The following is a 25,146-nucleotide window of genomic DNA, read 5'->3' as shown; positions in this document are numbered from 1 at the left end:
TATTGTTTTGTACTCTCCTCCCCTCATCCCATACGTGGTCGCACGAGCGATGCAGCGCGAGACAGACGACAACGGTCAGATAAGTGCGGGTGTATATATAGTAAATACGAAGATTCCCTAGGTTACGTGATTCCACCCATTGCGCACAGCCCGGATATACATTTGAATTGCTGATATAAGTTTTTAGCAGAATTTCAACTCGACAAAATTCAAAAGCTCATACCCCAGCTAAACATTAAGTATGTTACAGAACCAGCTAATGAACTAAAATAGTTGGGGAAAATACATAAAGAAACGCACACACATTCACAGACACACAACAGTGTAGGTATGGAAATAGGCAGGTGAAACAAAGAAGAAAGGTATCACCTGCCAGTCCCCATCTCTCCCCGCGCGCGCCACAGCATGCGGATAGACGCCTAATGAAGCTTCAAACTCATTTAGTTTCCGACCATCCGTCAGGAATGTCACAGCCATGAATAGGAACAGCGAAACACGCAGAGTGGATAAATATTAGCCAAAGATCGAGAATGGTGATAGATTGAACAATCATTCTCTATCTTCTTTTGTCAAGCACCAAAAGACACGCAACAGGCAGTTCAGATAAGTGAATGACACCAGCGCAGTGTGCGGGGACAACGAAACAACAACTGAGCATGGCTAGTGAAGTAGCAAAATGTTTCTTTCCCTACAGTGGTGACAAGCGAGTATCAACTACCCGGCCGGGTACCCGCCTTCTCTGAACTACAGTGTTCTTTATTTGTTAACACCCTTTTATCCAAAACTTGGACGAATGCACCTGATTCAGGTGCTCACTGAACAGGGGCAGTAATTTGTCTGGGCAAAGAGGATTTGCGGCCCCTAACAGTCAGGACGATTGGCAAAGTTAATCAAGAAAAAATCATTTCTGACAGTTTACTCTTGCTCACCTTAACAGCTTCACGGGTATGCTGCCTGTAGATAGAGAAAAATCTTTATTATCCGTAGAACATTTGATATACTTTTATTTGCTTGGAAGAGACCGGTTCTCTGTCGTCCATGGAATAAGTCGAGTTTTCTAGATCGTGGAAAGTAAGTGCCTGCAATATAAGAGACACCTGGACAGCCTTCACGTGTAAGTCTCATGTGATTGTGGAAAGATCCTGAGCGTGACAAGACAGCGTTCGTGAGTCTTTATCCATGTGACAATATATCATTGCATTTTATTTATGTTGTAGTTAGTTTTGCCACATGTTGTTAACAGCAAGAGTGATTAAGGACTTTTAGTTGTAGTCAATTTATTGTAAAATCTGTCAACAAAGGCGTACACAACTTTAAATTTTGGTATATGCAAATATACTTTATCAATCATGAATTACACTGAAGCTTAAAATAACCGAATTTAACACAACACATTATTTCTCTGTTCAGCAATTTACTTTACCGTATTTTACAGTTCACACTAATTGTTAGTTCTACAAGGGTCATGATTAATACCACTTTTCTCTGTTTCTTTAAGTTTCTTAAATGCAAAACTGAATTATAGAAACAATAATAATACATTTTAAATAATTTACTTAAATGTACTGAATAATTGCTGTTTCATCTTAGCATCGATCGTGTAATTTTCTTTATGAGTTCGGCGACATCTGGCTTCCATACGCTTTGGCTCATGTCATTTCTTTTTAAAAATATCATTGTACAAAGGACGAGCTGCTAGTCTGCACACAGCAACTTTGTCCTTTGTCAGGGTGTCTCTACTCAACACCTGGAGGTGTACATCAGACCATACTCAGTCTGACAGTTGTACCGGGCAGACAGACAGTCCACCATGGGTACAGGCAGGCCGCAGTTCTGTAGAGATCCTCTATGGGTAAGGTCTCAATATTTTGCTACTTTCTTTGTATTTACGTATGACAGAACAACTGTTTCCGACTCCCAATCCATAATGTGGCTAGTATTAAAAGGAATTATACAATACAGTGTATTTCATCTCTCCAGTGTCCACTTGAAGCAGAAATGTAGCTACTGAAAACAATTGTCCATTGTGTCTTCTCCGAATATCTAAAAATCCTTCTGATTGATTTAGTTCTTTGTTCTTTATTTCGTACATTTTTGTGCATCTTTACCTAAACAATACAAGAATAATAGAAAACCGAACTGTAATGGATGGTCTGAAGCTCCTCTAGTACAAACTGTGCTCTTTCTGTCTATAAGCTAGTGATGTGGATTATGAAGGATGCTCAGCCGACAACTGAATTGCTCAATGTTCAAAGCTCAGTGCATTTTCAATCTTGCAGAATTCCAGTTTTTACGATTTGAACGAATTCCCACGTCTGACAGACTGCTTCCTCAACACGGTGCTGGTGTGGGTGCCATGTGCTTTCTTGTGGTGCCCTCTGCCCTTCTACCTGGTGGTGCTGGCCAGGAAAGGGGAAGTCACTCCACTTCATGTCACCTGGTTGAACTCGGCCAAGACGGTGGGTTTTCCATCCTCTGTGTGTGTGTGTTCGCTTGTGTGGCTTTGGGTGCTTGGATGCGTGCTTATCTGTACGTGCATGTGAGTGAATGAATATTTGAATGAACGCTCGGAAGTTTATAACCGTGGTGCTGCTGTTGAGTAGTCTCTACAAACTCCTGTCACGTGTTTGGCTGTTTCTTTCGGATAGATGAACACACTTTACTGGACTCATTACAAACATTAAATTTGTGTGTCAATAATATCTTCAATAACCCCTTTCTTTTTCAGTAAGTGGATTACTCTTTCGTTATGTTCCTTGTCACTTCAGTCTGGATATCTATTTGTTTATCCTGCTTGATATTAAGGACTGCCTGAAAAAATTACACTTTCATTTGTGGCTCCCAGCCGGTGCGGTTTTTATTTATTTCACAATAAATAAATAACCAAATGATAAATTGATAACAGCCACGTCATCACAAGAGCTACCAGTATCGTTTACAAACCATGTAATCTGATTTAATGCCGACAGTGTTTCAGCATGGTATTAAGCATGGTGGCGCTGGTGTCGTTGATACAAGACTTCAAACTGTTAACGGACAGCGGCAGTGACGTGCTTCCGGTGGTCATCTACCTGGCCAGCGCCCTGCGGCTGGTGACGTATGTGAGTAGCTGTCGCTACACGTTCTGTGGGAAAAATTAAAATAATGTTGTACTATGATGACGTCATACCACACGCGCACTAGAGGTGACCTGCCAAGTCACACACACTCTTCAGCCTTAATAACACAAACACATCAATGGCTGTAGTATTTGTAGCAGAGTGAACATCCTGACGTTAAGTATAATAATTATTTCTTTAATTCAAATGCTGTATACAACCCCGCACTTGTTAAAAATAAACATAAGAGTAACTATATTTTAGATGTGTAAAACCTTTTACCACGCATAAAAAGCACTTCTTGTTTATCTATGTTTTCTGCTGTCATTACACCCATAAATTACTCTCTAGACTAATACATTTTTATTTACCACTCACGATCAAAAGATACATGTCATTGCATGCATTCAAATACAACGTTTACTCTAAAAACATATTTATTCAGTTCACAGGGAGAAATCAGAGTAGAGGTATTGACAAAAATAGCTGAAGTGTAGAGGGAGAAAAGAGGAGAAATAACAAGTGATGCCATCCCAGCTTCCGCTGATAGTTCGCTTTATCTCTTCCATCATTGGCGGCTATAGACTTGTGGCGGGCCTGGGCAGAGAAACATTCGGTTTCCATTTCGCCCATCAATGTTGGCAGAAACCATGATTTCCTCAATCGTTATGATACTACATATAACTTACTGTAGCATCATTAGTAGATACAGCGGACTAATTAACAAGAAACACAATGCTATTCGGCAACAATACCATCAGCTATGTTTTTATTTTCTCTTTCCGTTTGATATTCAATATACATTGACGTGGCGGTCCCTGTGATGTGGTGGTCCAGTCCAGGTGCAGCCTCTGCTTCCACAATAACTCTTATTACTGCTATGACACTTTCTAAGTTATATCTATGCTTCCCAATGTTTAATAAAATGTACAGATGTTACATTGTTTATCCATTTGCATACATGAACATAAGGTTTTATTAGCAATATGAGTAAGTCTAACATTGTGTCAGTACACGTGTCTTCTTGCAATCCAAATAATCTCTTCTCTAGACACCTGGCACAGCTATTAACTTCTCAATTTTCTTTTTCATGAAAACAAACCTGTCTTTTAAAATTCGATGAACCGTTGAAGTTGATTGTCTGTTGTTATCTTATAGAATGTTTTAAATACGAATTTCCATGTTATTATTTTAAAATTATAATTCCATTTCATTATTCCGGTGGGGAAAGAATCAGTGCTTGCAAACTTCCAGATTTATTCCGTTTGATTGTATTTAGGTCTCCTGAAAACTGTAGAATGTCAGTGGCTAGGTTGGTTGGGAAATTTAGCTGACATTCCTGGTATATTAAGTAATTACCATTATACTCATAAGTATAAATTATCGGTACCTTAGTCTTAGCTATGTATAGTCTTTATATCTATAGACTTTATTCCTACGTTTTGTATCCTACTTAAAGCATAAACACTATTTCATTTCCATCATATCTTTAGATGTGTACAGCCTTCCTTACACAGCATGAACGGCGCCGCCACGTCATCACTTCCGATTTACAGTTTGTCTTCTGGACCTTACTGACATTGTGCGATGTCGTGCCTTTCTACACGGCCATCATTGAAGAGGTATTTAACAACAATAATATTAATAATGATGATAACGATTATTGATGATTGAGGATTTATAATGGTGGATGATGGATCAATGATGATATATGATTGAGACGACAAGAGGGAAATAATGACTGCTACCACTTTGTTGACATATCGAATCAAGATGATGTGAAAAAACTTGCGCTTTGATGTTGGAACTTCATAAATCAGGTTAACTATAATTTATATCTATACTGAATCATAAATCATGTTAAGCATAAATTATATCAATAATTTGTCAAAAATACAAGCAAAGCTGTGATAATATATGAAAAGTAGCATTCATAGACGTCCTAAAAATAGTCTTTTGTAAAGAAAATATTAAAAAGTTCCGTATAATTACTGTTTTCGGCGAAGCGAAAACAAAAACAACATTCAGGTGGACCCATTGCACTTTAAATACAATGAAGGGCTTCATGTACTTTTAATCTGTTTCATAATCATTTAAGTTTTAAATTTTGGAATATATATGGCGATCAAAAATCTGAATTTACCAACTCTCGTTTATTTTGCATTATCTTAGTTACTTTCAAGATCACACATTTTATTTTTAAAAATATTTAAACAGAGTATATTGTCGAATGAGTCTTGATTGCAGACTTAAATTGAATACAATAGTAACACTTAAGATGTGACAAATATGCGCTCTAACAAATGTTTTGACAAATATGTCATCTGCGGATCACAGGATTATAACGGCGACATCCTGGAATTTGTTTTGTTTTGTGTGACCTTTGCCATAGAGGGCATCCAGGTCATCCTGTTCTGCTTTTCTGAAGCATCTGAGGAGTCTCAGAAGGAATACCTTCAAAAACAAAAGGTGAAGTAAAAACATTTTTTTCTGTTATATATTCAACCATGGCATTCAGTACAAAAAACTTCAAAAATATACAACACAAATCTTTCCTTTTACTGTGCATTTTTCAAAAGCAACGTCAGTTAGGTATTTACAAGTGTGACTAAAGATACATCTATCTAAAATACTAAGGTCATCTATCCGGTTTCTTAACAGCCTCCATGCCCTGAGGTCACTGCGTCCTTTCCCAGCAGGATAACCTTCGCTTGGATGACAAAGTAAAGACATGTCTGTCAGTTTATCTGATTGTCTCCATTAGTCTTTTCTTTCTTCTGTCTCTCCCTTCGCACTGTCGATTTGACAGTGACTGTGTGTGCGTGCGTGCGTGATACCAGTCCAAGTCCGCGAGTTTGTTGATGTATCCTGTATGTTGTCGTGTATGGCACTGTCTATAATAAATCTCACTCTAGGTTTATGTACCTCGGGTGGCGGAAAAATATCGAGGAGGCTGACCTTTTCGAACTCAACCCTCGAGACAGCAGTGACGTCCTTGTCCCTACCTTTGAACAAGAGTGGGAGCTGGAGAAAGAACGATTCAGAAACAAACAGTAGGTGGCTATCTAATCGCCACAGTGTAGCTCATTTTCTCAACTGTCGATTTGATTAATTAATTAACAGAGGTTTGCTCTCAGCGGGCCAAACCAATACGTATCTTCCCTGAATATAATTTTTCCCAATTAATTATTAAACTATTATTAAATTCTCTTTTTGCAAAAGCTAGATACTTTAGCTTTTTGAACTAGGGTTGTTCAAACCTGTAATCTTAATGAGCTTTAGATAAAAGACAAAAACAATAGACATCTACTACACAAAGATCACAAGAATAATCGTCGTCACACATAAATAAACAACCTCCCATGCAGAAAGGGGTCAGGAACTAGGCCTGAATTTGCAAGTATATGTGGGGTTTCGAAAGGTTCATGATAAGACCTACACGTACAACTTAAACAATATACAGGATCACGTGTTACCCTCTCAAGTGGGGTAGACTGACAGGAAGACGACAGAGACTGAGTTGCCAGACGTAACCTCAAGGGTACAGAATCACGGCTGATTCATCTCTATATTTCTGGGTTTTCTATGTCAGAACCAGTAAAGAAAGGACAAAGGATCACGCTAACGTTGACCCCGCTGTCATGACGTCACTTCCGACTGACCCCATGAAAAGGGACATCCAGTCGGAAACCGGGTCCCTTGTTTCCAGGTGCACACAAGGTGGAGGCGGGGCGGCGACTATGTACGGTACCCTCGACCGGCCAGGGGACAACGATGTTAACCCAGACATGCCGTCGCTGCTCCGAGTCTTGACGAAGATCATGGGACCTCGGGTGATCCTCGGGCTGTTCATTAACGTAGTTTCTGACGGGTTGATGATTTTAAGCCCTGTGATACTGGGGTGGGTGTCCGGATATTATCTTTTTCATCACTTGATCTTTGGGTTGTGGGGAATGTCAGGTTTTATTTATCAGTTGCATACTAACACAAATGCTAATATTTATCAATTAACACTAAAACTAGGGTTTGTCTGGTGGGATACCTTACTTTGCAAATACTGACAATATATGTGAAAATACCTGCTCTACACACTCAACATAAAGAATGAAGGTTTACAAATATATTTTCAAATATTAGTCGCCTTTACAGAGGACAACACTACACAAACTAAAAAAACGCCTCGAGTATCTCAATACCTAGTGATAGCAGGAGAAGCTTTGTGGGACCTGACGGATTGACCACCTGTTGCAGGCTTCTGATCGAGCAGGTGAGCAAACACGACACCAACGACAAGCAGGTGTGGTCTGGCTACGGGCTAACGGTGCTGATGCTCCTGGTGCATATAATCAGGTCATTGCTCGCTTGCTTCGGCTTCTGGTGTTCCCAATTAATCGGAATACAGATCAAGACCATCCTAATTTCCACTGTCTACATAAAGGTAAGAAACATCTAAAACAGTGAGTATTCGGTCTAATAAAAAAAAGACATCCATCCGTTTAGCTAGTTCAGATTTTGTTAAGAGAGACAATCTTCTTTCTGAATGAAACACCTGTCCTCAGAGCTGGACGTTGGGATGGTTGGGCACTCTGTTTTCTTCCTTCTTCAAGTAGAATCGTCTTGTTATGAAATGTGTAAATCGCCCACACAATTTGAGTATATTCCTTGTTAGGAGATGTGTCACTTAAAACCCATTCACCTAACTTGCTGTTCATCCCTGTTGTCTCAGTCGTTGACGATGAACAGCTCTGCACGGCGAGAGGTCAATGGCGGTGAGATAATCAACCTCATGTCCGTCGACTGTCAACGCATTCAGGAGGCAATGTTCTGTTTTACCATTTTGACCACTCCTCTACAGGTAAAGAGACAAGGCTTCTCATATTACACCATTCTCATATGATCTGATTTATATTTACTATAGTATCTTACTTTTCTGTGCACGAGTTTAAAGATTTTATGTTTATCAATACAAGTTTTAAACTTTTAAAATGTGTAACATTGAAACTTGGTCAACAAAGTCAGACGTATTTCCCGTACAGCCGCCATTACAGTTGTTAGTCTGGATGTTAGTATAGATGTTAGTACTGTACCTTGCTGACAATAACGGAAAAGTTTATTACTGGTTTGTCACACGTGCGCTGTTGTTGTGCCTTGTAACAGGTTGTCATGGTTGTCAGTGTCCTCTACGTCTACATCGGTCCCCCAGTCTTCGCCGGCATCATCACTCTTATCCTTACAATCCTCCTCAACTCCTTAATAGCAAGTCGTCATCAGAAGCTCAACATCAACAACCTCAAGTTCAAGGACAGCAGAATGAGGCTGACCAATGATCTGTTGAGTGGAATAAGGGTCCGTGTTGACTGTTCGACTATTTGTCTCCCTGTCTTATGATATGTCAGTAACAACGTTTATTTAATCATGAAGTCAGAGTAAAACACAAAGCTAGCATGGCTGAAGGATAGAACTAAATTCTTATTAAGATCATAAGCACATACAAGCATTATATATATATCATTCGAAATATTTATTCTATGTGGGTCTGTATATATTTTTGTGTAATTTCTAATTTTCTAATTTTATTTTTGTGTCTCTAGTTGAGAAAGATTGATAGAATTAATTATGATTCCAGCTTGTCTGTCGTGTGTCACAGGTGGTGACAGACATGATGGCTTAATTAATTTACTTCATTTAGAAATGAAATACTAGGCATGTAGAGTTAGACAATGTTACTTCCAATTTTATGCAGACTTTTTCTAAATCCATTGAGGATACTAACATCAAAGAACTCAAAATATTTGTTCTTTGTCTGTTATTGCAATTTTTCCTTTAACGAGACCATAGGAGTGAATGCAAAATGTAAGACAAACCCTTGTTGTAATACTAACTGAAGAGTTTGCAGTTGTATCTGAAATTTCTTGCTTTTTTTCTGTATGCAATATCGTTATTATTAGAACAACTGAACCGAGTCGATCGGCATAATCGTTATGCCCTGCTCAAGATGGCGCCTGATTGTGTCAAGAGCTTTGGTAAAGTTTACGTTGTTCTCACCTTCTTACACCTGTCCTCAGGTGGTAAAGATGTACGCATGGGAACTTTCCTTCGAGAAGAGAATCACAGACTTGAGGAGCGAGGAGATGAAGGTGCTGCTCAGAATGGCCTACCTGAACATATTATTGGGGGTGTGCTGCTACTTCGCACCTTTTCTGGTAAGTCTTTGAAGTGACTGCTTCGTTTACTTTTAACCAGACTTTACCCATCTTTTGTGATACTAGAGAAAATGGTCAGAGAGAGAGAGAGAGAGAGAGAAGGAGGCCTGTATTATTATTGCTATCACATTTCTGAAGTTCTTTCGAAACTTCTTGTCTCTGTTGAAGGTAACCCTGGCCACGTTTGCAACATTTGTAGAGGTCTCCCCTGACACCTACCTGGACGCTCGGCGGGCCTTCGTGACTTTGTCCTTGTTAAACATGCTGAGAGTGCCACTCGAAAGGCTAGCCATTGTCATCCCCATGATCGTTCAGGTCGGTGATTACTTAGGCTAAACTTATATTTTCCCTTTAAATTTCTCTTTAATTTGTACTTCCTTCATTTCGTCTCTGTTCGCTTCCTTCCTGATTTCTTTCTTTTATTTGTTTCAGTATCTGTTTTTTTATTAGCGTAGTTCCTACATTTCATTCCTTCATTTAGTGTTCTTACTTTGGTTTTTTTTTTGGTTTTTTTTTTGTCCTTCTTGTTTATTTGCTTCTATTCTAGTGTCTTTGTTTTAAAGTTTTTCTTTTATCTCTGTCGTATTGTTTGCTGACTTTGTCTCTTTTTAATTTTACTTCTTATTACATGTGTTTCTGATCCGCAGGCTTTTGTGTCAGTGCAAAGGATCAACAGGTTTCTGTGCTGTGAAGACCTCGACACAAACAGTGTTACCTATGCTAAAGATGCAGGTAAATTACCTGGAACATGAGAATGTGAGACATAGACTTGCATTGTTGTCTTCCGCCATCATGACTACCATCATCGTCAGTATCCTCCTCTTCCTCCTTGTCTTAGTTGACCTTCTCCTGTTCCTCCTTCTCCTCCATCCTCTTCCTCAACCAATCCTCAATCAATCATTATCATGTCAACTTCATCTGGGTCGGAAACATGGAGAATATAAATAATTGAACTGATTGTAACACATTGAATAGGCTTCCTAGGTAAGGTGACATACAGAAGACATGCACCTAGTTGCTAAGATCACGGCCACTGTTAATAAACTAACGTGGTTGGACAGAATGAATATTTACAGGTAGAAAAACTTAGCTTTTACTTTTTTGTTAAATTCTTAGTTACTCCTGGAGTTAAGAAATTTATGTCTGTTGGTAACTCCGATGTTAAGGTATATCATAACTACACGCGGTGCTAAAACTATGTGACCAAATGACTAAAAATATTAGTGTTTCTATAAAAGTAGGAGTGGCACTTTACTTATTAAATTTTACTTTGTCTTACATTTTTTTATCTCAACTATCAAAAATGCTTGTGGAAGTTTTAATTTTACTTTCCGCTCTGAACAATGTGCATGTTATTTTGAACAGTAAACGCCATTACAGTCCAAAATGGAACATTCACCTGGGATAGAAATTATGAACCCGTCTTGAAAAAGTGGGTATTTGCTGCTGTGTGCTACTCTGTTTGTTATTAGTTTGTGCTGCACTTCACGTTTTAAACTGTAACTTTAATAGTTTCTGATTTTTCTTCTATGTTAAAGATTTTTGCCTCTTTCTGAGCGTAAATATTTTTTACTTGTATTGTATCATTTCTCCCTATTATTGTACTATAATCGATAAATAATTGCAGTGTTGACATCAGCATCGGCGTTGGCAGGCTAGTGGCGGTGGTGGGTCATGTGGGAAGTGGGAAATCGTCATTGATCTCGGCGCTTCTCGGAGAAACCGAGAAATTAACAGGAGAAGTCATCATAAAGGTAAATAACGATGTTGTCTTACGAGATGGATAAGTGTATACATTAGGGTAGTAATTTTAAAAAGCTTCTTTCACCAGTCTACAGAGAGTTCAAAATCTGTTACCTCACTGCTAGACATTTAGCAGCTCAGATTTCATCTGGGAACACGCGTCCCTCTTTCTCTCTGTGGTTCCTTTTGGTTTCATTCGTCTTTTGAGGACTGTACCACAGGAAACACTTTAAAAGAAAACAAACAGTTACTAGCTATTTAATTTCTTCTTCAAAACTAAAAGACGGTTGTAACTTTGATCTCGTTAGTCATGGAGTATTGGGGACGCGATTTATATATTTGTAATTTTAGACACATTTTTAAGTTTTCATTTTAAGATGCTTAGATAGTGAGACTGGAAGAAATGTAAAGATATATTATTCTTCAAAACTAATAGCACCATTGAGAGCTTTTTTATAAACAAAGCCAACACAACATGTTTCAGAGTTCTGTGGCCTACGCCCCTCAGCAAGCGTGGATACAAAACACAACGCTACGTGATAACGTCCTCTTCGGGAAACTCTTCAACAAACAAAAATATCAACAGGTCCTGCGGGCATGCGCACTTGAGCCCGACCTGGAAACACTGCCTGCTGGAGACATGACTGAGATTGGTGAAAGGGTATGCTGTTCAGACTTTCCGGGCTTTATTGATTTTCTTTCTTGTAAATGTTCACATGTTTTCTTTCAATGATGATGATGTCTGTATCTGTGTCAGGGCATCAACCTGAGTGGGGGTCAGAAGCAGAGAGTGAGTCTGGCCCGCGCCGTGTACAGTGACAGCGACATCTACCTACTGGACGACCCGCTCAGCGCCGCGGACTCGCACGTGGGCAAACACATCTTCACCGAGGTCATTGGCCCCAACGGCTTGCTCCGACACAAGGTCAGGTCACACCTAGTTTGATTTCTCAAAAAAATACTTAGATATATAAAGTAGGGTACAAATTCACATTTTACTGTTCACTCTTGTAACAACTATATTACTTCTCTTTGTGAGACCAGACGAGGGTGCTGGTGACACATGGCATCCACTGGCTGCCGATGGTTGACGAGATCATCGTGCTGTCCGACAACGGCATCTCCGAGAAAGGCAGCTACGACACTCTCATGTCCCACGACGGACCCTTCGCTCGCTTCCTCAAACTTCACCTGCAGCAGAAGGAGGACTCGGAGGAAGACGAAGATCCTGACAGTCAGTGAACACACGATTTTGAAATGCAACATTACTTTTTTTTAATTTCTTGCTGTACATCTTCCTTAATATTTTGCTATACCATTATGGATGAGTGTTATATGCTTTCGCAGATGAACTTCTTACGCGGTTTTACTAACCCCTAGGACAAACTGCCCTGGTTTATGTTCTATTACTTACCTTACTTATTATTTTTTATATTGTTTATACAAAACATTTTTATTCTCGCGCTGCATCTTTGAAAGTAAGTAGACCAGAGAATTATAATGCTTGAGATTTATTAAAAGAATGGTTATCATAAAAGTTGTTATGTCTATCGTCTCTGTATGGTCACAAACTTGTTGGACTCATTAAACTGAGTGAAATAACTCGAAGGTAACATGTTCTTCTGCATTTTCTTGTAGTCTCGACGGTCATCAACAAGATCCGAGAGGACGTGGAGACAGCGACTTCGGATGACAATACTTCCGGTGAAGAGCTGACATATTTCTACAACACTAGATGCAGGTTCTGATAAACTATTCACAGTTTGATTTATAAGAATAGCTCATTTCCCACAAGGAGGAAAGCTCAGTGTGCTTTACAAAATGTTAAGAGCAGAAGGTAGTGACACCGTATAACAGAAAAGGGAATCAGGCATTCAAACATACATTTGTACATAGTCACCATTGCCAGGAACACAGAAAGCAGAAGGTGGAAAAAAAAAAACAGTCAGTGAAGAGTGAAGACAACAAGTGACGGCCGAACCTCTCCAGTCTGATACATGGCACAGTGAGAAAAGGTGCGTTTGAAGAGAGGACTGACCTGCCGGACTTGTTGGGCAACACAAGCTTTCAGAAAAATAAATAAATTGGAATATTAGAGATTCGTGAAATTACAGTGTCTTGACAGAGGTCATGTTAATTTAAAAAATCAATCAATTGACCAGTAAATGTGAAATATTCAAAAGATCTCTTAACGCTCGGAGATCATAGAACAGACTTGGAATTCTTGGTAAAGCATGAACTATGTTTTTAACCATTGTGCCGAATCTTAGGTCACAAAATGAAGACAACAGACTATTGTCAGCTCTGTTTATTAGAAGGAGTCTGGTGTTAACCTCTTATCTCCAGCGGGTCTGAAGAAAAGACAGGTTTAGGAATGCTTGAAAATGAAGGTGACAGTACACGATCAGTCCTCTGTAGAGAAATGTTTTCTCTCAATTAAATTTTGGGTTGACATGAATTCTTATCAATAATGTCACGTCGCAGTCCGTGCCGCCATTTTTTAAGGTCAGTTAAACCCCTTCGCTGTTTGTGAACTGCAAAGGTAAATAACACGTAATGGAGAATGAGTGAGAACGTCAGAGGGAAATGGGAGATCACTCTAGCAAAAAAGAATAGAAGAAGCAGACGGTATTGACGGACATGATAGTAGAAGGACGTTGTGTGTGCGTTAAGAGGAGAAGCGTGGATGCCAGCGCTTAAGAAGTAATTCCTTGCCTAGCCAAGGTTTTTTTCGTGCACGGGCTAATTGTGTTGGAGCCCTTCTGAAAGAGGAAGCCTCACCTCCCTAGATCACTCTTCGATCGTGGTTGGTAACACACCGAGCATGTCAGCGGGAAAAGGGAGATCACTCCCGCGAAAAATATCGAAGAAGCAGACGGCATTGATGGACATTATGGTGGAAGGATGTTGTGCGTTTTAAGAGAAGAAGCGTAGGTGCCAGCGCATAAGAAGCAATTCTTTGCTTAGCCAAGGTTTTATTCGTGTACGGGCTAATTGTGTTGGAGCCCTTCTGAAGGAGGAAGCCTCACCTTCGATCGCATTCGGTAAAACACCCAGCATCTTGTGGGCTCGGTGCACCGTTGGCTTCGTGTAGTCACCATGGATTGCCGCTACTGTGACTGTGTGAACCCCCTCCCCCATTATGTATGGCCTTGGAGTGTCATCTGCCTCTTAGCTATACGGAATTTTCATCCCCCTCGGGAAAGGAACATCCGCCTGTAGTAGATTACCAGTGTGATTTGTGTTATTCGTATTCTGACTCGAGATGCGAAGGGCGACCACCCTACGAACTGTGAGTATGATTACAGGCGACAGATATGTTGAAGAGTTACTGAGAGAAAGCTTAACGAAGGTGTGTAGGTGAGTCAGTATGCATGGTTTGGAACTGATACACCGCGGACTAGAACATTGGACACTGTTTTAAGTTATGAGCTGAGAGATTGACATACCTATATAATTAAAAGTAGAGACTATTGCATTACTAGATGTTTACTTGTCATAGATTATTTTGACCATCTTCTCCAAAGAACTGTGCTTTGAGACATTGTCGCATAAATATATCAATTTGTATTCTGTGTCGTAAAATCCTGAGCAACATGATGTGGACAGCCACAGGAAATGGTTGCATTTTGTGTTGAAAGAACCCTTGACGTCATGTGTATCTTGCTCATGTGAGAGTCGCCATCCCTGACACATACACTTGCATGCAAAGTCACTATGTTTGTGCAGGAAGTCCAGAAGGACGAGACCAAAATCATCGTCGATGACGGAACCAAGGAAAATTAAGTGTGACCCGTGCTACCTGACGGAGGACACGTCACAAGAGGACAATGGTAGGCTGGTGCAGGAGGAGACAATAAAGAAAGGAAAGGTATGTAGACAGTTACTACTATAGAGCAATAATAATGAGATTAATTTGTAAACTCATTACGATCAACTGTATCCATGAAACAGTCACATTGATGTAAAACAAACAACAATTCAAAGTAGTTGTAGTGCTATAGCAAAGGGTGATCATTCCAGATTTAACAGTAAAGACTACTAAAAAATGCAATGATAAGCATCGAATAGAACTTTTTTGGACAACATGGTACAACAGAAACTTTCACTAAGTCTTTAGAGACCAAGAGCCAGTTGTACAAAATATAATTTTAAACACATATCTATTTAGATAAATAATTTTATAGAAACAGCGTGCAAAGTGTTTAGAACATTTTTTAAACTAATTTATTTTATATCAGATAAAACTATTCAAAACAGACTTTTGTTCTTGACAGCACAATTTTTTACACGTAGTTCTGAAATGCATCTAACGGTATACAACTAGATGAAGAAAGTTTAATTCAAGTGTAGTGGTACAGCAAAGGTAATAAATAATCCCCACTATCTGCTCGCTTCACCTTACTTGTCCGACTGTCCCACCTTTCTTCCAGGTGAAGTGGAGCGTGTTTCTCACCTACATACGAGCAGCAGGCGCTGTACCCTTCACGGCATCCATGTTGTTCTTCCTTCTCTTTCAAGCCGCCAACGCCTCTGGTAACTTCTGGCTCAGCCGCTGGACAGATGACCCCTTCCTCGCCACATCCCACGGAAACTCCACCTTGCGGCCCAACTACAAGGCAAAGAACGACTACTACCTGATGGTGTTTGGAATGTTTGGCATAGCACAAAGTATGTGTTAAGGATTATTAATTAGTTAATTAGTGAGCGAGGGAGGAAAAGAAGCAAACATGGTGACAACGTCAGCTGTGTGTTTTCTTCATCATAAATAAAGTGCTTTTTAACAATATAAAACTTAGTCAAATATCCTTCCATATTTGTTAGATTAAGAATGGCCATGAGAAGGGAATTTTTTTTTTCAAAATGATAGTCAGATTCATAGGTTAAGCATAGATTCAGGGGAGATAATTACATACATGCGATGAAGAAATTGTATTTATTGTTGTGCAGTATTTTTGCAGTCCAGTAATGTGTATACCATCATGATAAAACTTTTTTCAGTGTGTACTATCAGTGTACTATCCTTGAAGCTTTTTTGGTGCATAATCTTTTTCTTCCTTAACTCGAGCAAGCAGGCCTTCAGAGAATATTTACATTGATCTTTTTACATAATTATTGTTTTATTTTCTTTTTGAAATCTTCTTGCACGTGATCCTTTGTTTTTGTTTTCTTGTTTGTTTGTTTGTTTGTTTTACTTTTTTGTTTGTGTTTGTCTGTCCTACCTGTAGGCAGTCAGCATGACGTGAACAAGAGTATCCTTGCCAGCTTTCTCTTTTTCACACACACAGTCAGATAAATTAATGGTAATGATATAAAAAAGCAGTGCACTAATGTACTCAATGACATGGTCTGCGTCAGGCTCAAATTTTAAATGTATTTGTACTTGACAGTTGCTAATGATCCACTGGGTCTATAGGGATTAGAAATAATAAAATAAATACAATGTATTAACAGTCAGTCTTCAAAAAGAGGTGCCATGAAAGATGCAAAGAAGTGAAAGTTAATTGTAAATAAGACAATAAAATGAAATTAGCAATATTTTAATACTTTGAAATACAGGAAAAGCGGCCAGCTTATGAAAACATTAGACTCAAATGTACATATTGCAATGCTTGGGTAAACATTTCTTTTAGCATTTAAGAACACAGTACAAAGCAATTTGTTTCAAATTATTTTTAAAATTATCAAGTAAATCTCAAGTAATCCTAGGATGAAAACAAAATCAATACACAGATCAATAGCAGAAAAAGCTATGCTATGACATGGAAAATAATCACAAGTAATTCAAACTGCACCATAAGCCTTGCTGTCACCTTGTCCATGTGCAGAAAATGTGTCATGCAGGAAATGAATTTGTCTTCCAACACCTGAATAATGTGAAACAACTGTGTACTTTTAAGCAGTACTTTTATGAAAAGGCAGCGATTGCTGTTTTTAATGACTTGAAGTCAGCCTTTGTGTTGTTTCTCTGTGTCATTTCCTGGTGGATATTTTGAAGCCTGACAGAGACTCGCATGGGGATCAACTTGCTAGATAGGGATGTACAGCTCTAACCAGCTCCATATGATTGTGTGTGGTAGTCTACCCTCTGTACCAGAGCTTCTGGCCTTTATCCTTTGCTGTGTCCTGGCCATCTGAATTTTTCAAGTTCACAATGTCCCACCGGTACCGTTGTAGCTCATGACTGAACTGTTTCCCCTTGCCGCACTGGTGTTATGTGTGCACGTTGCACTTAACACTGGATGTTCCTTCTCTCAGTATCTGCTTCTGTTCCAGTAGCACATACAGTCTGCTATTCAGGAGCTGATGGCGTCCATCTTACTCTCCCAGGGAACTAAAGCCGAGCGGTCGGCCTGGTCTCAAACACGCCGGTGGTTTCGTTGTGGAAAGTCTTTGCGCGTTGATGCAATGTAAACATTTCTCTACTAACTTCTTTTTTCCCATGATTTTTTCAAAAGGAAGTGAGACCACACCAAGTCATGCAAATAATCAGGATCGGAATTGACAAGACAATTACTTAGCCTTCAAACCAACTAGTTAATCGCATAGGGGAGTATGTCCTGAATCTTTGTCCATGTTTCGTTTCATATAGTCATCCCCCTGGTCCTGAGCAACTTCTTACTCTGGGTTCGAACCGTTGTTGCCTCCAAAAACCTTCACAGCAGACTTCTTGCTAGTGTACTACATTCACCAATGCTGTTCTTTGACACAACTCCTGTTGGACGAATAATCAACAGGTAAAATAGCTTGATACCAGTTAGACATTTTAAAATCTCAGTTTTCATTTACTTTCCGTTGTTTCTGGAATAACGCAATTCATTTATCCCCTTAGGTATTCCTTATATCCTCGTTGTTTTCATACTCCATATTTCTTTCAAAAGCCTCATTCTGTGACTCTTCTTTATGAAATAATTATATTCTAAACCAGGCGTGCCTTTATTCCTATTGTTTGTGTCATAACTTTTTCTCTCTAACCTGCTCATTTATTCACTCACACTCACTCCAACGGATATGGCCCGTATCTGCTAATTAGCATGGCTTATTCGCAAAATTACTCAAATCTTGTACTTAACTGCACCATGTGAAAGGGCAATCATTGAAACAATAAAGGTTGAAAGTTTCTCTCCCTTTCTCTCTTTCTTTCTCTTCCTCTCACTTCTTCCTCTCACTTCCTCTCGCTTCTTCAGCGTTTCTATTGGTATATCTCTCCCTATCTCTTTTTCTCTTTGTCTTTATCACTTCGTCTTTTTAATATTTAACTCTCCATTTCTTTATTATGAATTTACTCACATTTTAATCTCTGTCTCTTTTTTCTGCTTCCTTTAATTTTCTTCCTTGCTTGTTTTAAACCATGTGCTGACGAAAGATCAGGTTGCGACTAAAGATTGCTAAAAGTATTTATTTCCTGCAAAACGTTTGCAGATTTTCCCTTGACATCGAGACCATTGACAACATCCTTCCAAAGCACATTAACGACTCCCTCACTCTCGGGATGATGATTCTTACCACCATCATCGTCATCTCCATTAGTACACCGCCCTTCATCATTCTAGTTGTTCCTCTTCTCGTTTTCTACTATTTCGTACAGGTTGGCTTGTTACCTTTACAGTTCATCACATGTAACAGTCTTGCACACCCCTTTCTTGTTTTGAAAGCTATATTAGTCTTCACAGCGACAAGATTCTATTCAAATGGCGTTCTTCATTCATGATAGCAGACATTTGATGAAACTGTAGCGAACCAATTAAACTCCAATAGTTTTTTAAAGAAGCCTTTTTTCTCAAAACACTGCTTAAAAAACCTCAAATAATATTCTAATCAAACTTTGCACTGGTAAGGTATTATCAATAACGTACCATTCTCAGATAACCATCTCTGTTACCACTTCCGAAGCAATAAAACGCTTGGTAAAGTTGATATTCCACATTGCACCAGGACACGCAAAAGAACATTCTCAATTTTTTTTTAGTGCATATAAAGATCTTAACAAATATGAAAATATAATGATCAAAGAAATGACTTTCTAAAAGAAAATGTTGAGGTAACGCACAAAGTATTCCTAGCAAGGTGTCCTTCAAAATACTGCTCAGACGCACACAGGGCAAACCTTTATGTCCAGTGTTATTTTACTGAACGCTCTTTAATATTATTCGACTGTGCACGTGCAGAGCTTCTACATCCCGACGTCCCGGCAGCTGAAGAGGATGGAGTCGGTCACTCACAGCCCCATCTACGTCCACTTCAGCGAGACCATCAGCGGCGGCGCCACCATCCGCGCCTACCGAGCAGTCGACCGCTTCATCGAGGAGATAAAACGACGGGTGGACAGAAACCAGTGCTTTTCCTTCGCTAGTCTTTGTGCATTCAGGTAAAGCCTATGGCATCAAATGATAAGCAAATACTTCGAGAATCAGACGCTTAGAAAGAAAAAAAAAAAGACTAACAATTTGTGTACTTGTGCGCGCGCGTGTGTGTGTGAGAGAGAGAGAGAGAGAATTAAAAGCGCAGCGAATGAAATGGGTTTACGATGAAACAATTTTTAGACTGAAAGCAAAATAATATTATATTGAGACAGTTACTGTCTTCTAATTCAGAACCTCTGATTGATGGATTTTACATAGCTTTTTTTCTGGGTTGGTATTTCATATCTCAGCTGTAGTCTAGTTCAGGGGTCACCAACTCTTTCGACACTGAGAGCTACTTCAAGGGTACTGAGTAATGCGATGCACTACTACTTATTGGGTAGACCATTTGTCCGATTCCCTTCAAAATTGGCGTAAACGATCTCTTCGATCATTCAAAATTTTAGAGATGTGTTTGGTTGATGCAAGTTCATCGGAAGTATATTTAGTTATGATAATGCACACACTTAAAATAAAAAAATTGTGCACTTGTCTTCGATACCTAAGCCAAACTCAGAGAAGAGTAACTTTGTGTAAAATATTATTTAGTAAGATTGAATCGATTGTACATCAGAAAGGGAAGAGAAAGGTCCAAACGTTGCTTTCGTATAAATGTTAGTGAATCTGCTTGAATATTTGATTAAAGACACTATAAGCAAAACAATAAAAAAATCAAGAGTAATAGCTTAAGAAGCTAAGAAGAAGTCGATATGACAGTAAAGGGAAAAAGATTTATTTGGCGGTGTGTCAGCCATCATGTAGAGTACTCAGGTTTATACTCGCTGATTCGGCCTAACATCAGACCTGCCTGTTGTCACCAGATGGATGGTGACGAACTTGGAAATGATCGCAAATCTTATCATTTTCGGTGCTGCCATCTATTCTGTCACCACACCGGGCATCGGAGGAGGAACTGTGGGCTTCTCTGTGTCTTGCGCATTGCAGGTGACTAAATAATAATGATTCTATATGTGTATGTATGAGTGTTTGTACAAGCATGCTGATGTGACTGTTAAAGGAATATGTTATCTGTGTGTATCTAAGTAGTGGTAATTATGATGAAGGTTATCTTCTTTGATGTTTGCAGATATGAGTGTTAATTTGCATAGTTAAATTGTTTTGTAACAGCTATTTTTCTCCATCTATTTTGTTATTGAGATATTTCTTCTCCCGCTCCTGAATATGACCTATGTTGTTTTTATATCCTAACAGCTCTCAGTCTCTCTGAGCTGGATGGTCCGACAGATTAGTGAGCTTGAAACAAGTATGGTGTCGGTGGAGAGGGTGAAGGAATACTCACAGCTGGAGTCAGAGGTCAGTACAGGGTCGTTCATCATAAAAGAGATTCAGTATCTTGGGTTACTAGTTGTTACTTTGTTTCCGGAACCACTATCCGGAGTTTCGAAAAACTGCCAAAACTCTTCATTGGTTTTTCTTTCAATCGTCCTTTCTTCATTTGTGTATTTGCTTTCTTTCTTTCGATTGTTGTGCATCTGCTGTATCCAAAAATCGGTTCTGAAATATTTTAATTCTCAATGTCTCAAGCCTTTATTTATTTTTATTAATTTCCGCAGGCTCCATGGATTAACCCTTTCCGACGTCCAGCTTCTTCTTGGCCCGAGAGGGGTCACCTTGTGTTCAGTGACTACAGCACGCGCTATCGTCCCGGTCTTGACCTTGTATTGCGAGACATAACTTTTACTATCGAGGCTGGTCAGAAGGTAAACATGTACAAGTGTAATTGCACTTTTACTCTGATACATGTTTGAATTCGTACATACACAGAAATGTACACTCGACCCCCCTCCCTTCCCACACGCACACACACACAAACAGATATGTCTATAGGTTCTTGTGCAAATACATTAAGAAGAAAAGACGAAAATATCGAAAACTCGGATTTTTATTTCTACTTTCCGCAGGTTGGTATCGTTGGAAGGACAGGGGCAGGTAAATCCTCGCTAACGCTGTCCCTGTTCCGCTTGATTGAGGCCTGTAACGGCTGCATCATGATCGACGGCGTCAACATAGCTGACATCGGGCTCCACGACCTGCGCTCTCGCATTACCATCCTGCCACAGGTATTCACCCGGCTATTGTGACATTTTGTCGCCAGGTGTGAAAGCTGTTTAAGCGTAAAGGGAGACAAGGGAGATTATTATGATGTTGCTGCTGACCGGTGGGTAAGGGCGAGGAAAAGGCTTCAGTGCAGCGGGGAAATTTCCAAAATATTTTTAAGCGCAGTGGGGAACGGTAATTAATAATAGCGAATGTCTAGGACAGGGGTGGGCAATTAATTTTCCCAAGGGGCCACATGAGAAATTGGGATGGTTTTAGAGGGCCGGACTAATATAGTTAACTCAGTTTTACCCAATACTGTATATATATATAGTATATATACTGGCGGGCGGGCCAGCAGGCGGGCCGGTCAGAGACAGGAGGCGGGCCGGATGCGGCCCGAAGGCCGCCCCTTGCCCAGGTCTGGTCTAGGACTTGGTGTATCGGTGCATGTGTACTTGCTTTCCCCGGCATGATGTACAAACAGAGGTAGGGGCCAGTTACTTTAGGTAATTTGACACCTTTATTTGCTGTGTCATCGCAGATGGTCAATGTTGTCAGTAAATGTACTGTTTGTTTATTCTGATTGTTTTGATTTTATTTACTGATTTATTTTTTAAATAAAACATTTCTCGCTAACAGTAGGGTTGACCTTTGCCCTTTTTGTGATTTCAGGATTCCGTTCTCTTCTCTGGCACGCTACGGATGAACCTTGACCCGCTGAATGAATATTTAGATGACAAAATGTGGAAAGCATTGGAGAGGGCTCATTTAAAAGTACTTGCTACTTTCCAAGCTATCTTTGTTTCTTTATATCTGATCTAGGAATTTGATATTCCTATAGATATATGTATATATTGAAGGTATAATGTATTTATAGATGTGATGGTTCTTTTTGGCTGCCTCATTTTGTATCATTACATTGATCGTACCTTTCTATTTTGCTACACATTAAAACTTTTACAACACACTACTACAACTACAAGTACAACATATTACAGCTGTTAACACCAGTTTCAGAAACAATAAGGCTTTTTTTTAAGAAAAAGTAGTTTCACAGGTGTTTGATAATATATACGATTGGTTCTTCTATATGGCTCTATAGCGTTTTGTGGAAGATTTGCCAGAAAAACTGAGCTACCAGGTCGGTGAAAAGGGAGAGAGGCTAAGGTAATTGGTTTCCTAATTGTCAAATCCTCATTCTACCTCTCCTTCCCCTCACACACACACACAGAGTGAGGATATCAAAGAGATAGCCCTGAGGCTTCAAATTCAAGGCAATTATTATTTCAGATTGGATGGACACATTAATTATTATTTAAGTATGGGTTAAAAGAAAGAATTTAGATTAATTCATTTGTATATTTGCTTTCTCCCGGCATGATGTGCAAATACTAGTGATTAAAACCACCCTAAAGATATTGAAGAAAAATAATTAAGTAGAAAGCACAGCCGAATTTTACATCAGGCAAATAACAAGGCTTCATTTTGTTAAGGTTTTCCACTCAGGATGGTCTTTAAAGCTTCTTTCAGTACGTTTTACTTTTACTTTAATTCAAGATTAATTCCGGTCGAATTCAATTCATTTGGTTTCGATTACAGTGTAGGTCAGAGGCAGTTGGTGTGTCTTGCCAGGTCGCTACTTCGCCGAACCAAAATCCTGGTTCTGGATGAGGCCACGGCCGCCGTTGACATGGAGACGGACTCCCTCATCCAGAACACCATCCGTGAGGCCTTTAGCTCCTGTACCATTATCACCATCGCACACCGCCTCAACACCATCATGGACTACGACAGGTACAGTATTAGGTCACTCTTGTGTAGGTTGTGGAAAAAGGGTTATACTTTTTTGCACCTTGCGCGTGCATAAGAAAAAAATAAACATAGAAAACAAGGTACGCTTCACAGGTAGTATGAAATGTCGTGAACATTATATATCTGTGGCTAATTACAATATTAAACATGAACGTACGGGTATTATTTAGTCGTACATAGTACAAAGTGTTATAAAGATCTCTATTTATACTTTGAAAACACACATACACACAGAGACAGAGAGAGAGACACACAGAGAGAGAAAGAGAGATACAGGCAAAGGTATTTACCATCAGATTTTGATTATTAGGAAGTGAGTTACTGACACATTTATCTCACGACCCACGGCTTGATCTCCCTTTTTATCCTTGTTTATATAAGATCAGTTGTCCAACAGCTTAAAGAACACTTAGAACTTTAATGATTTGAGTTTAATCACAAGAATTTAGAAAAAATGTGTAAAGGTTCTAGAATATGTTTATTTAAAAATGGAATGAATAGAATTCAACAATCAATAACAACAAACCTAAAAAGTACCCTAAATGAAAATCAATGAAAATTTCTGTCATCCTTCTATCCATATTTTGTGTAGCGTCCTAAACATTTCTTAAAGTGAGACCGTTTGTCTGCATGGAACGAGAAAAAGATATAAGAATGTTTAAAATATACACGAAAACAGTCAGTGCGTCAACAATATTATTAATCTGTTGTTTGCAGGATCCTCGTGCTGGATGAAGGGCTGATGAAGGAGTACGACTCGCCCCTCGTGCTTCTTGCGAACAAACAAAGTATTTTCTACGGCATGGCCAAGGACGCTGACCTTGTATAACATTGTGAAGGCCAGTGACCGGATTTGAAATGTCTAAGGTGATGAACCTGAAAATTATCAAAAGCGTTGTGCTGGGTGCAACTTTTTGTTGTCCACACAGCTGGAAGTTTAGTAAACGTTGATGCCGATTGTTTTTTTCTGCTCAATCATTTTACTCCAAAGAAAAGCTCTAGGTGCCGAAATAACATGTTATCAGCTTCTCTGCCTCAACACACAAACACACATAAGGTCTCCAGAGGAATCAAAAAAGAAAACTTTGTATAACAAAGAAAACATACATATGTATTCATCAAAAAATGAACCCGCTACTTAAGCAATAGAAACAAATTAAATTTACGCACTAAATTAAAACAAATCACCATTAAAGCTGCTTAAAGTACTGTATTATCATAATACGCCGTATCAAAACATTTAAAAATACTACGTCGTCATGTGTAGAATTCAAGGGAAAAAGTCAGGTCCTTGATTAAGGTCGTCTGATGTCAGCCCCTTTTATCTGAATAAAAATATTGACACGCCTGTTTATTTGTGTGTCTTGTCAATAACAATATTTGTGTGGTATATGTTGTAACCGAATTTAAGAATGAAGGTCGGTTTTCTATGGGAATATGAGGCGTGTGATGAGATCAACACAAAAAAACATTCATAAACTTGGAAACAATTGAAACACTCCACGACACCTCACTCTTCTGTGTTTTAAGATACGTGTGTTAAGATGCGATTTAAACCGAGAAAAGATTTAAAGGCCTACCAGAGTGGAAACACCAAATTTTGATTAAAATTAGGCTTACCCTAACAGAATAAAGCCTATTATTCGTTTAATATGAATCATTTCTTTTTTTAATGTTTCTTCTTTATTTATTTTTGAGGATGGATGGATGGAATCACAAGTGGATTAACGTTAATTTTTTGGACCTCCGACATCTGCGATCGCGACTTATTTGCGGAAGGACGTGTCATAAAGAACTCGAGACGTATTTGGATTCTGACCATCCGGC

The 25,146-nt window shown here is 39.1% G+C and overlaps 1 protein-coding gene across 1 annotated transcript; it reads left to right on the top strand.

Moving 5' to 3' along the window:
- The first annotated feature begins 1,736 nt into the window (after positions 1-1,736).
- On the top strand, positions 1,737-25,146 carry LOC112568612 (multidrug resistance-associated protein 1-like). Its single transcript, XM_025245987.1, has 34 exons — positions 1,737-1,852; positions 2,280-2,459; positions 2,970-3,101; positions 4,592-4,720; positions 5,436-5,567; positions 5,760-5,821; positions 6,014-6,151; positions 6,691-6,999; positions 7,350-7,536; positions 7,825-7,953; positions 8,256-8,444; positions 9,164-9,301; positions 9,470-9,616; positions 9,949-10,033; positions 10,667-10,733; positions 10,929-11,055; positions 11,529-11,705; positions 11,802-11,969; positions 12,089-12,278; positions 12,683-12,785; positions 14,774-14,915; positions 15,478-15,715; positions 17,637-17,781; positions 18,467-18,632; positions 19,213-19,412; positions 20,268-20,391; positions 20,659-20,760; positions 21,021-21,167; positions 21,369-21,527; positions 22,180-22,281; positions 22,610-22,674; positions 23,107-23,301; positions 24,037-24,186; positions 25,018-25,146. The coding sequence occupies exons 1-33, from the start codon at positions 1,811-1,813 to the stop codon at positions 24,146-24,148; spliced, it is 4,728 nt and encodes a 1,575-aa protein (XP_025101772.1). The 5' UTR covers positions 1,737-1,810; the 3' UTR covers positions 24,149-24,186; positions 25,018-25,146.

The sequence above is a fragment of the Pomacea canaliculata genome, linkage group LG7 (genome assembly GCF_003073045.1).
Source record: "Pomacea canaliculata isolate SZHN2017 linkage group LG7, ASM307304v1, whole genome shotgun sequence".
Taxonomy (NCBI): domain Eukaryota; kingdom Metazoa; phylum Mollusca; class Gastropoda; order Architaenioglossa; family Ampullariidae; genus Pomacea; species Pomacea canaliculata.
Note: the sequence above shows the minus strand (reverse complement) of the source record. Positions and strands in the feature narration are given on the sequence as shown.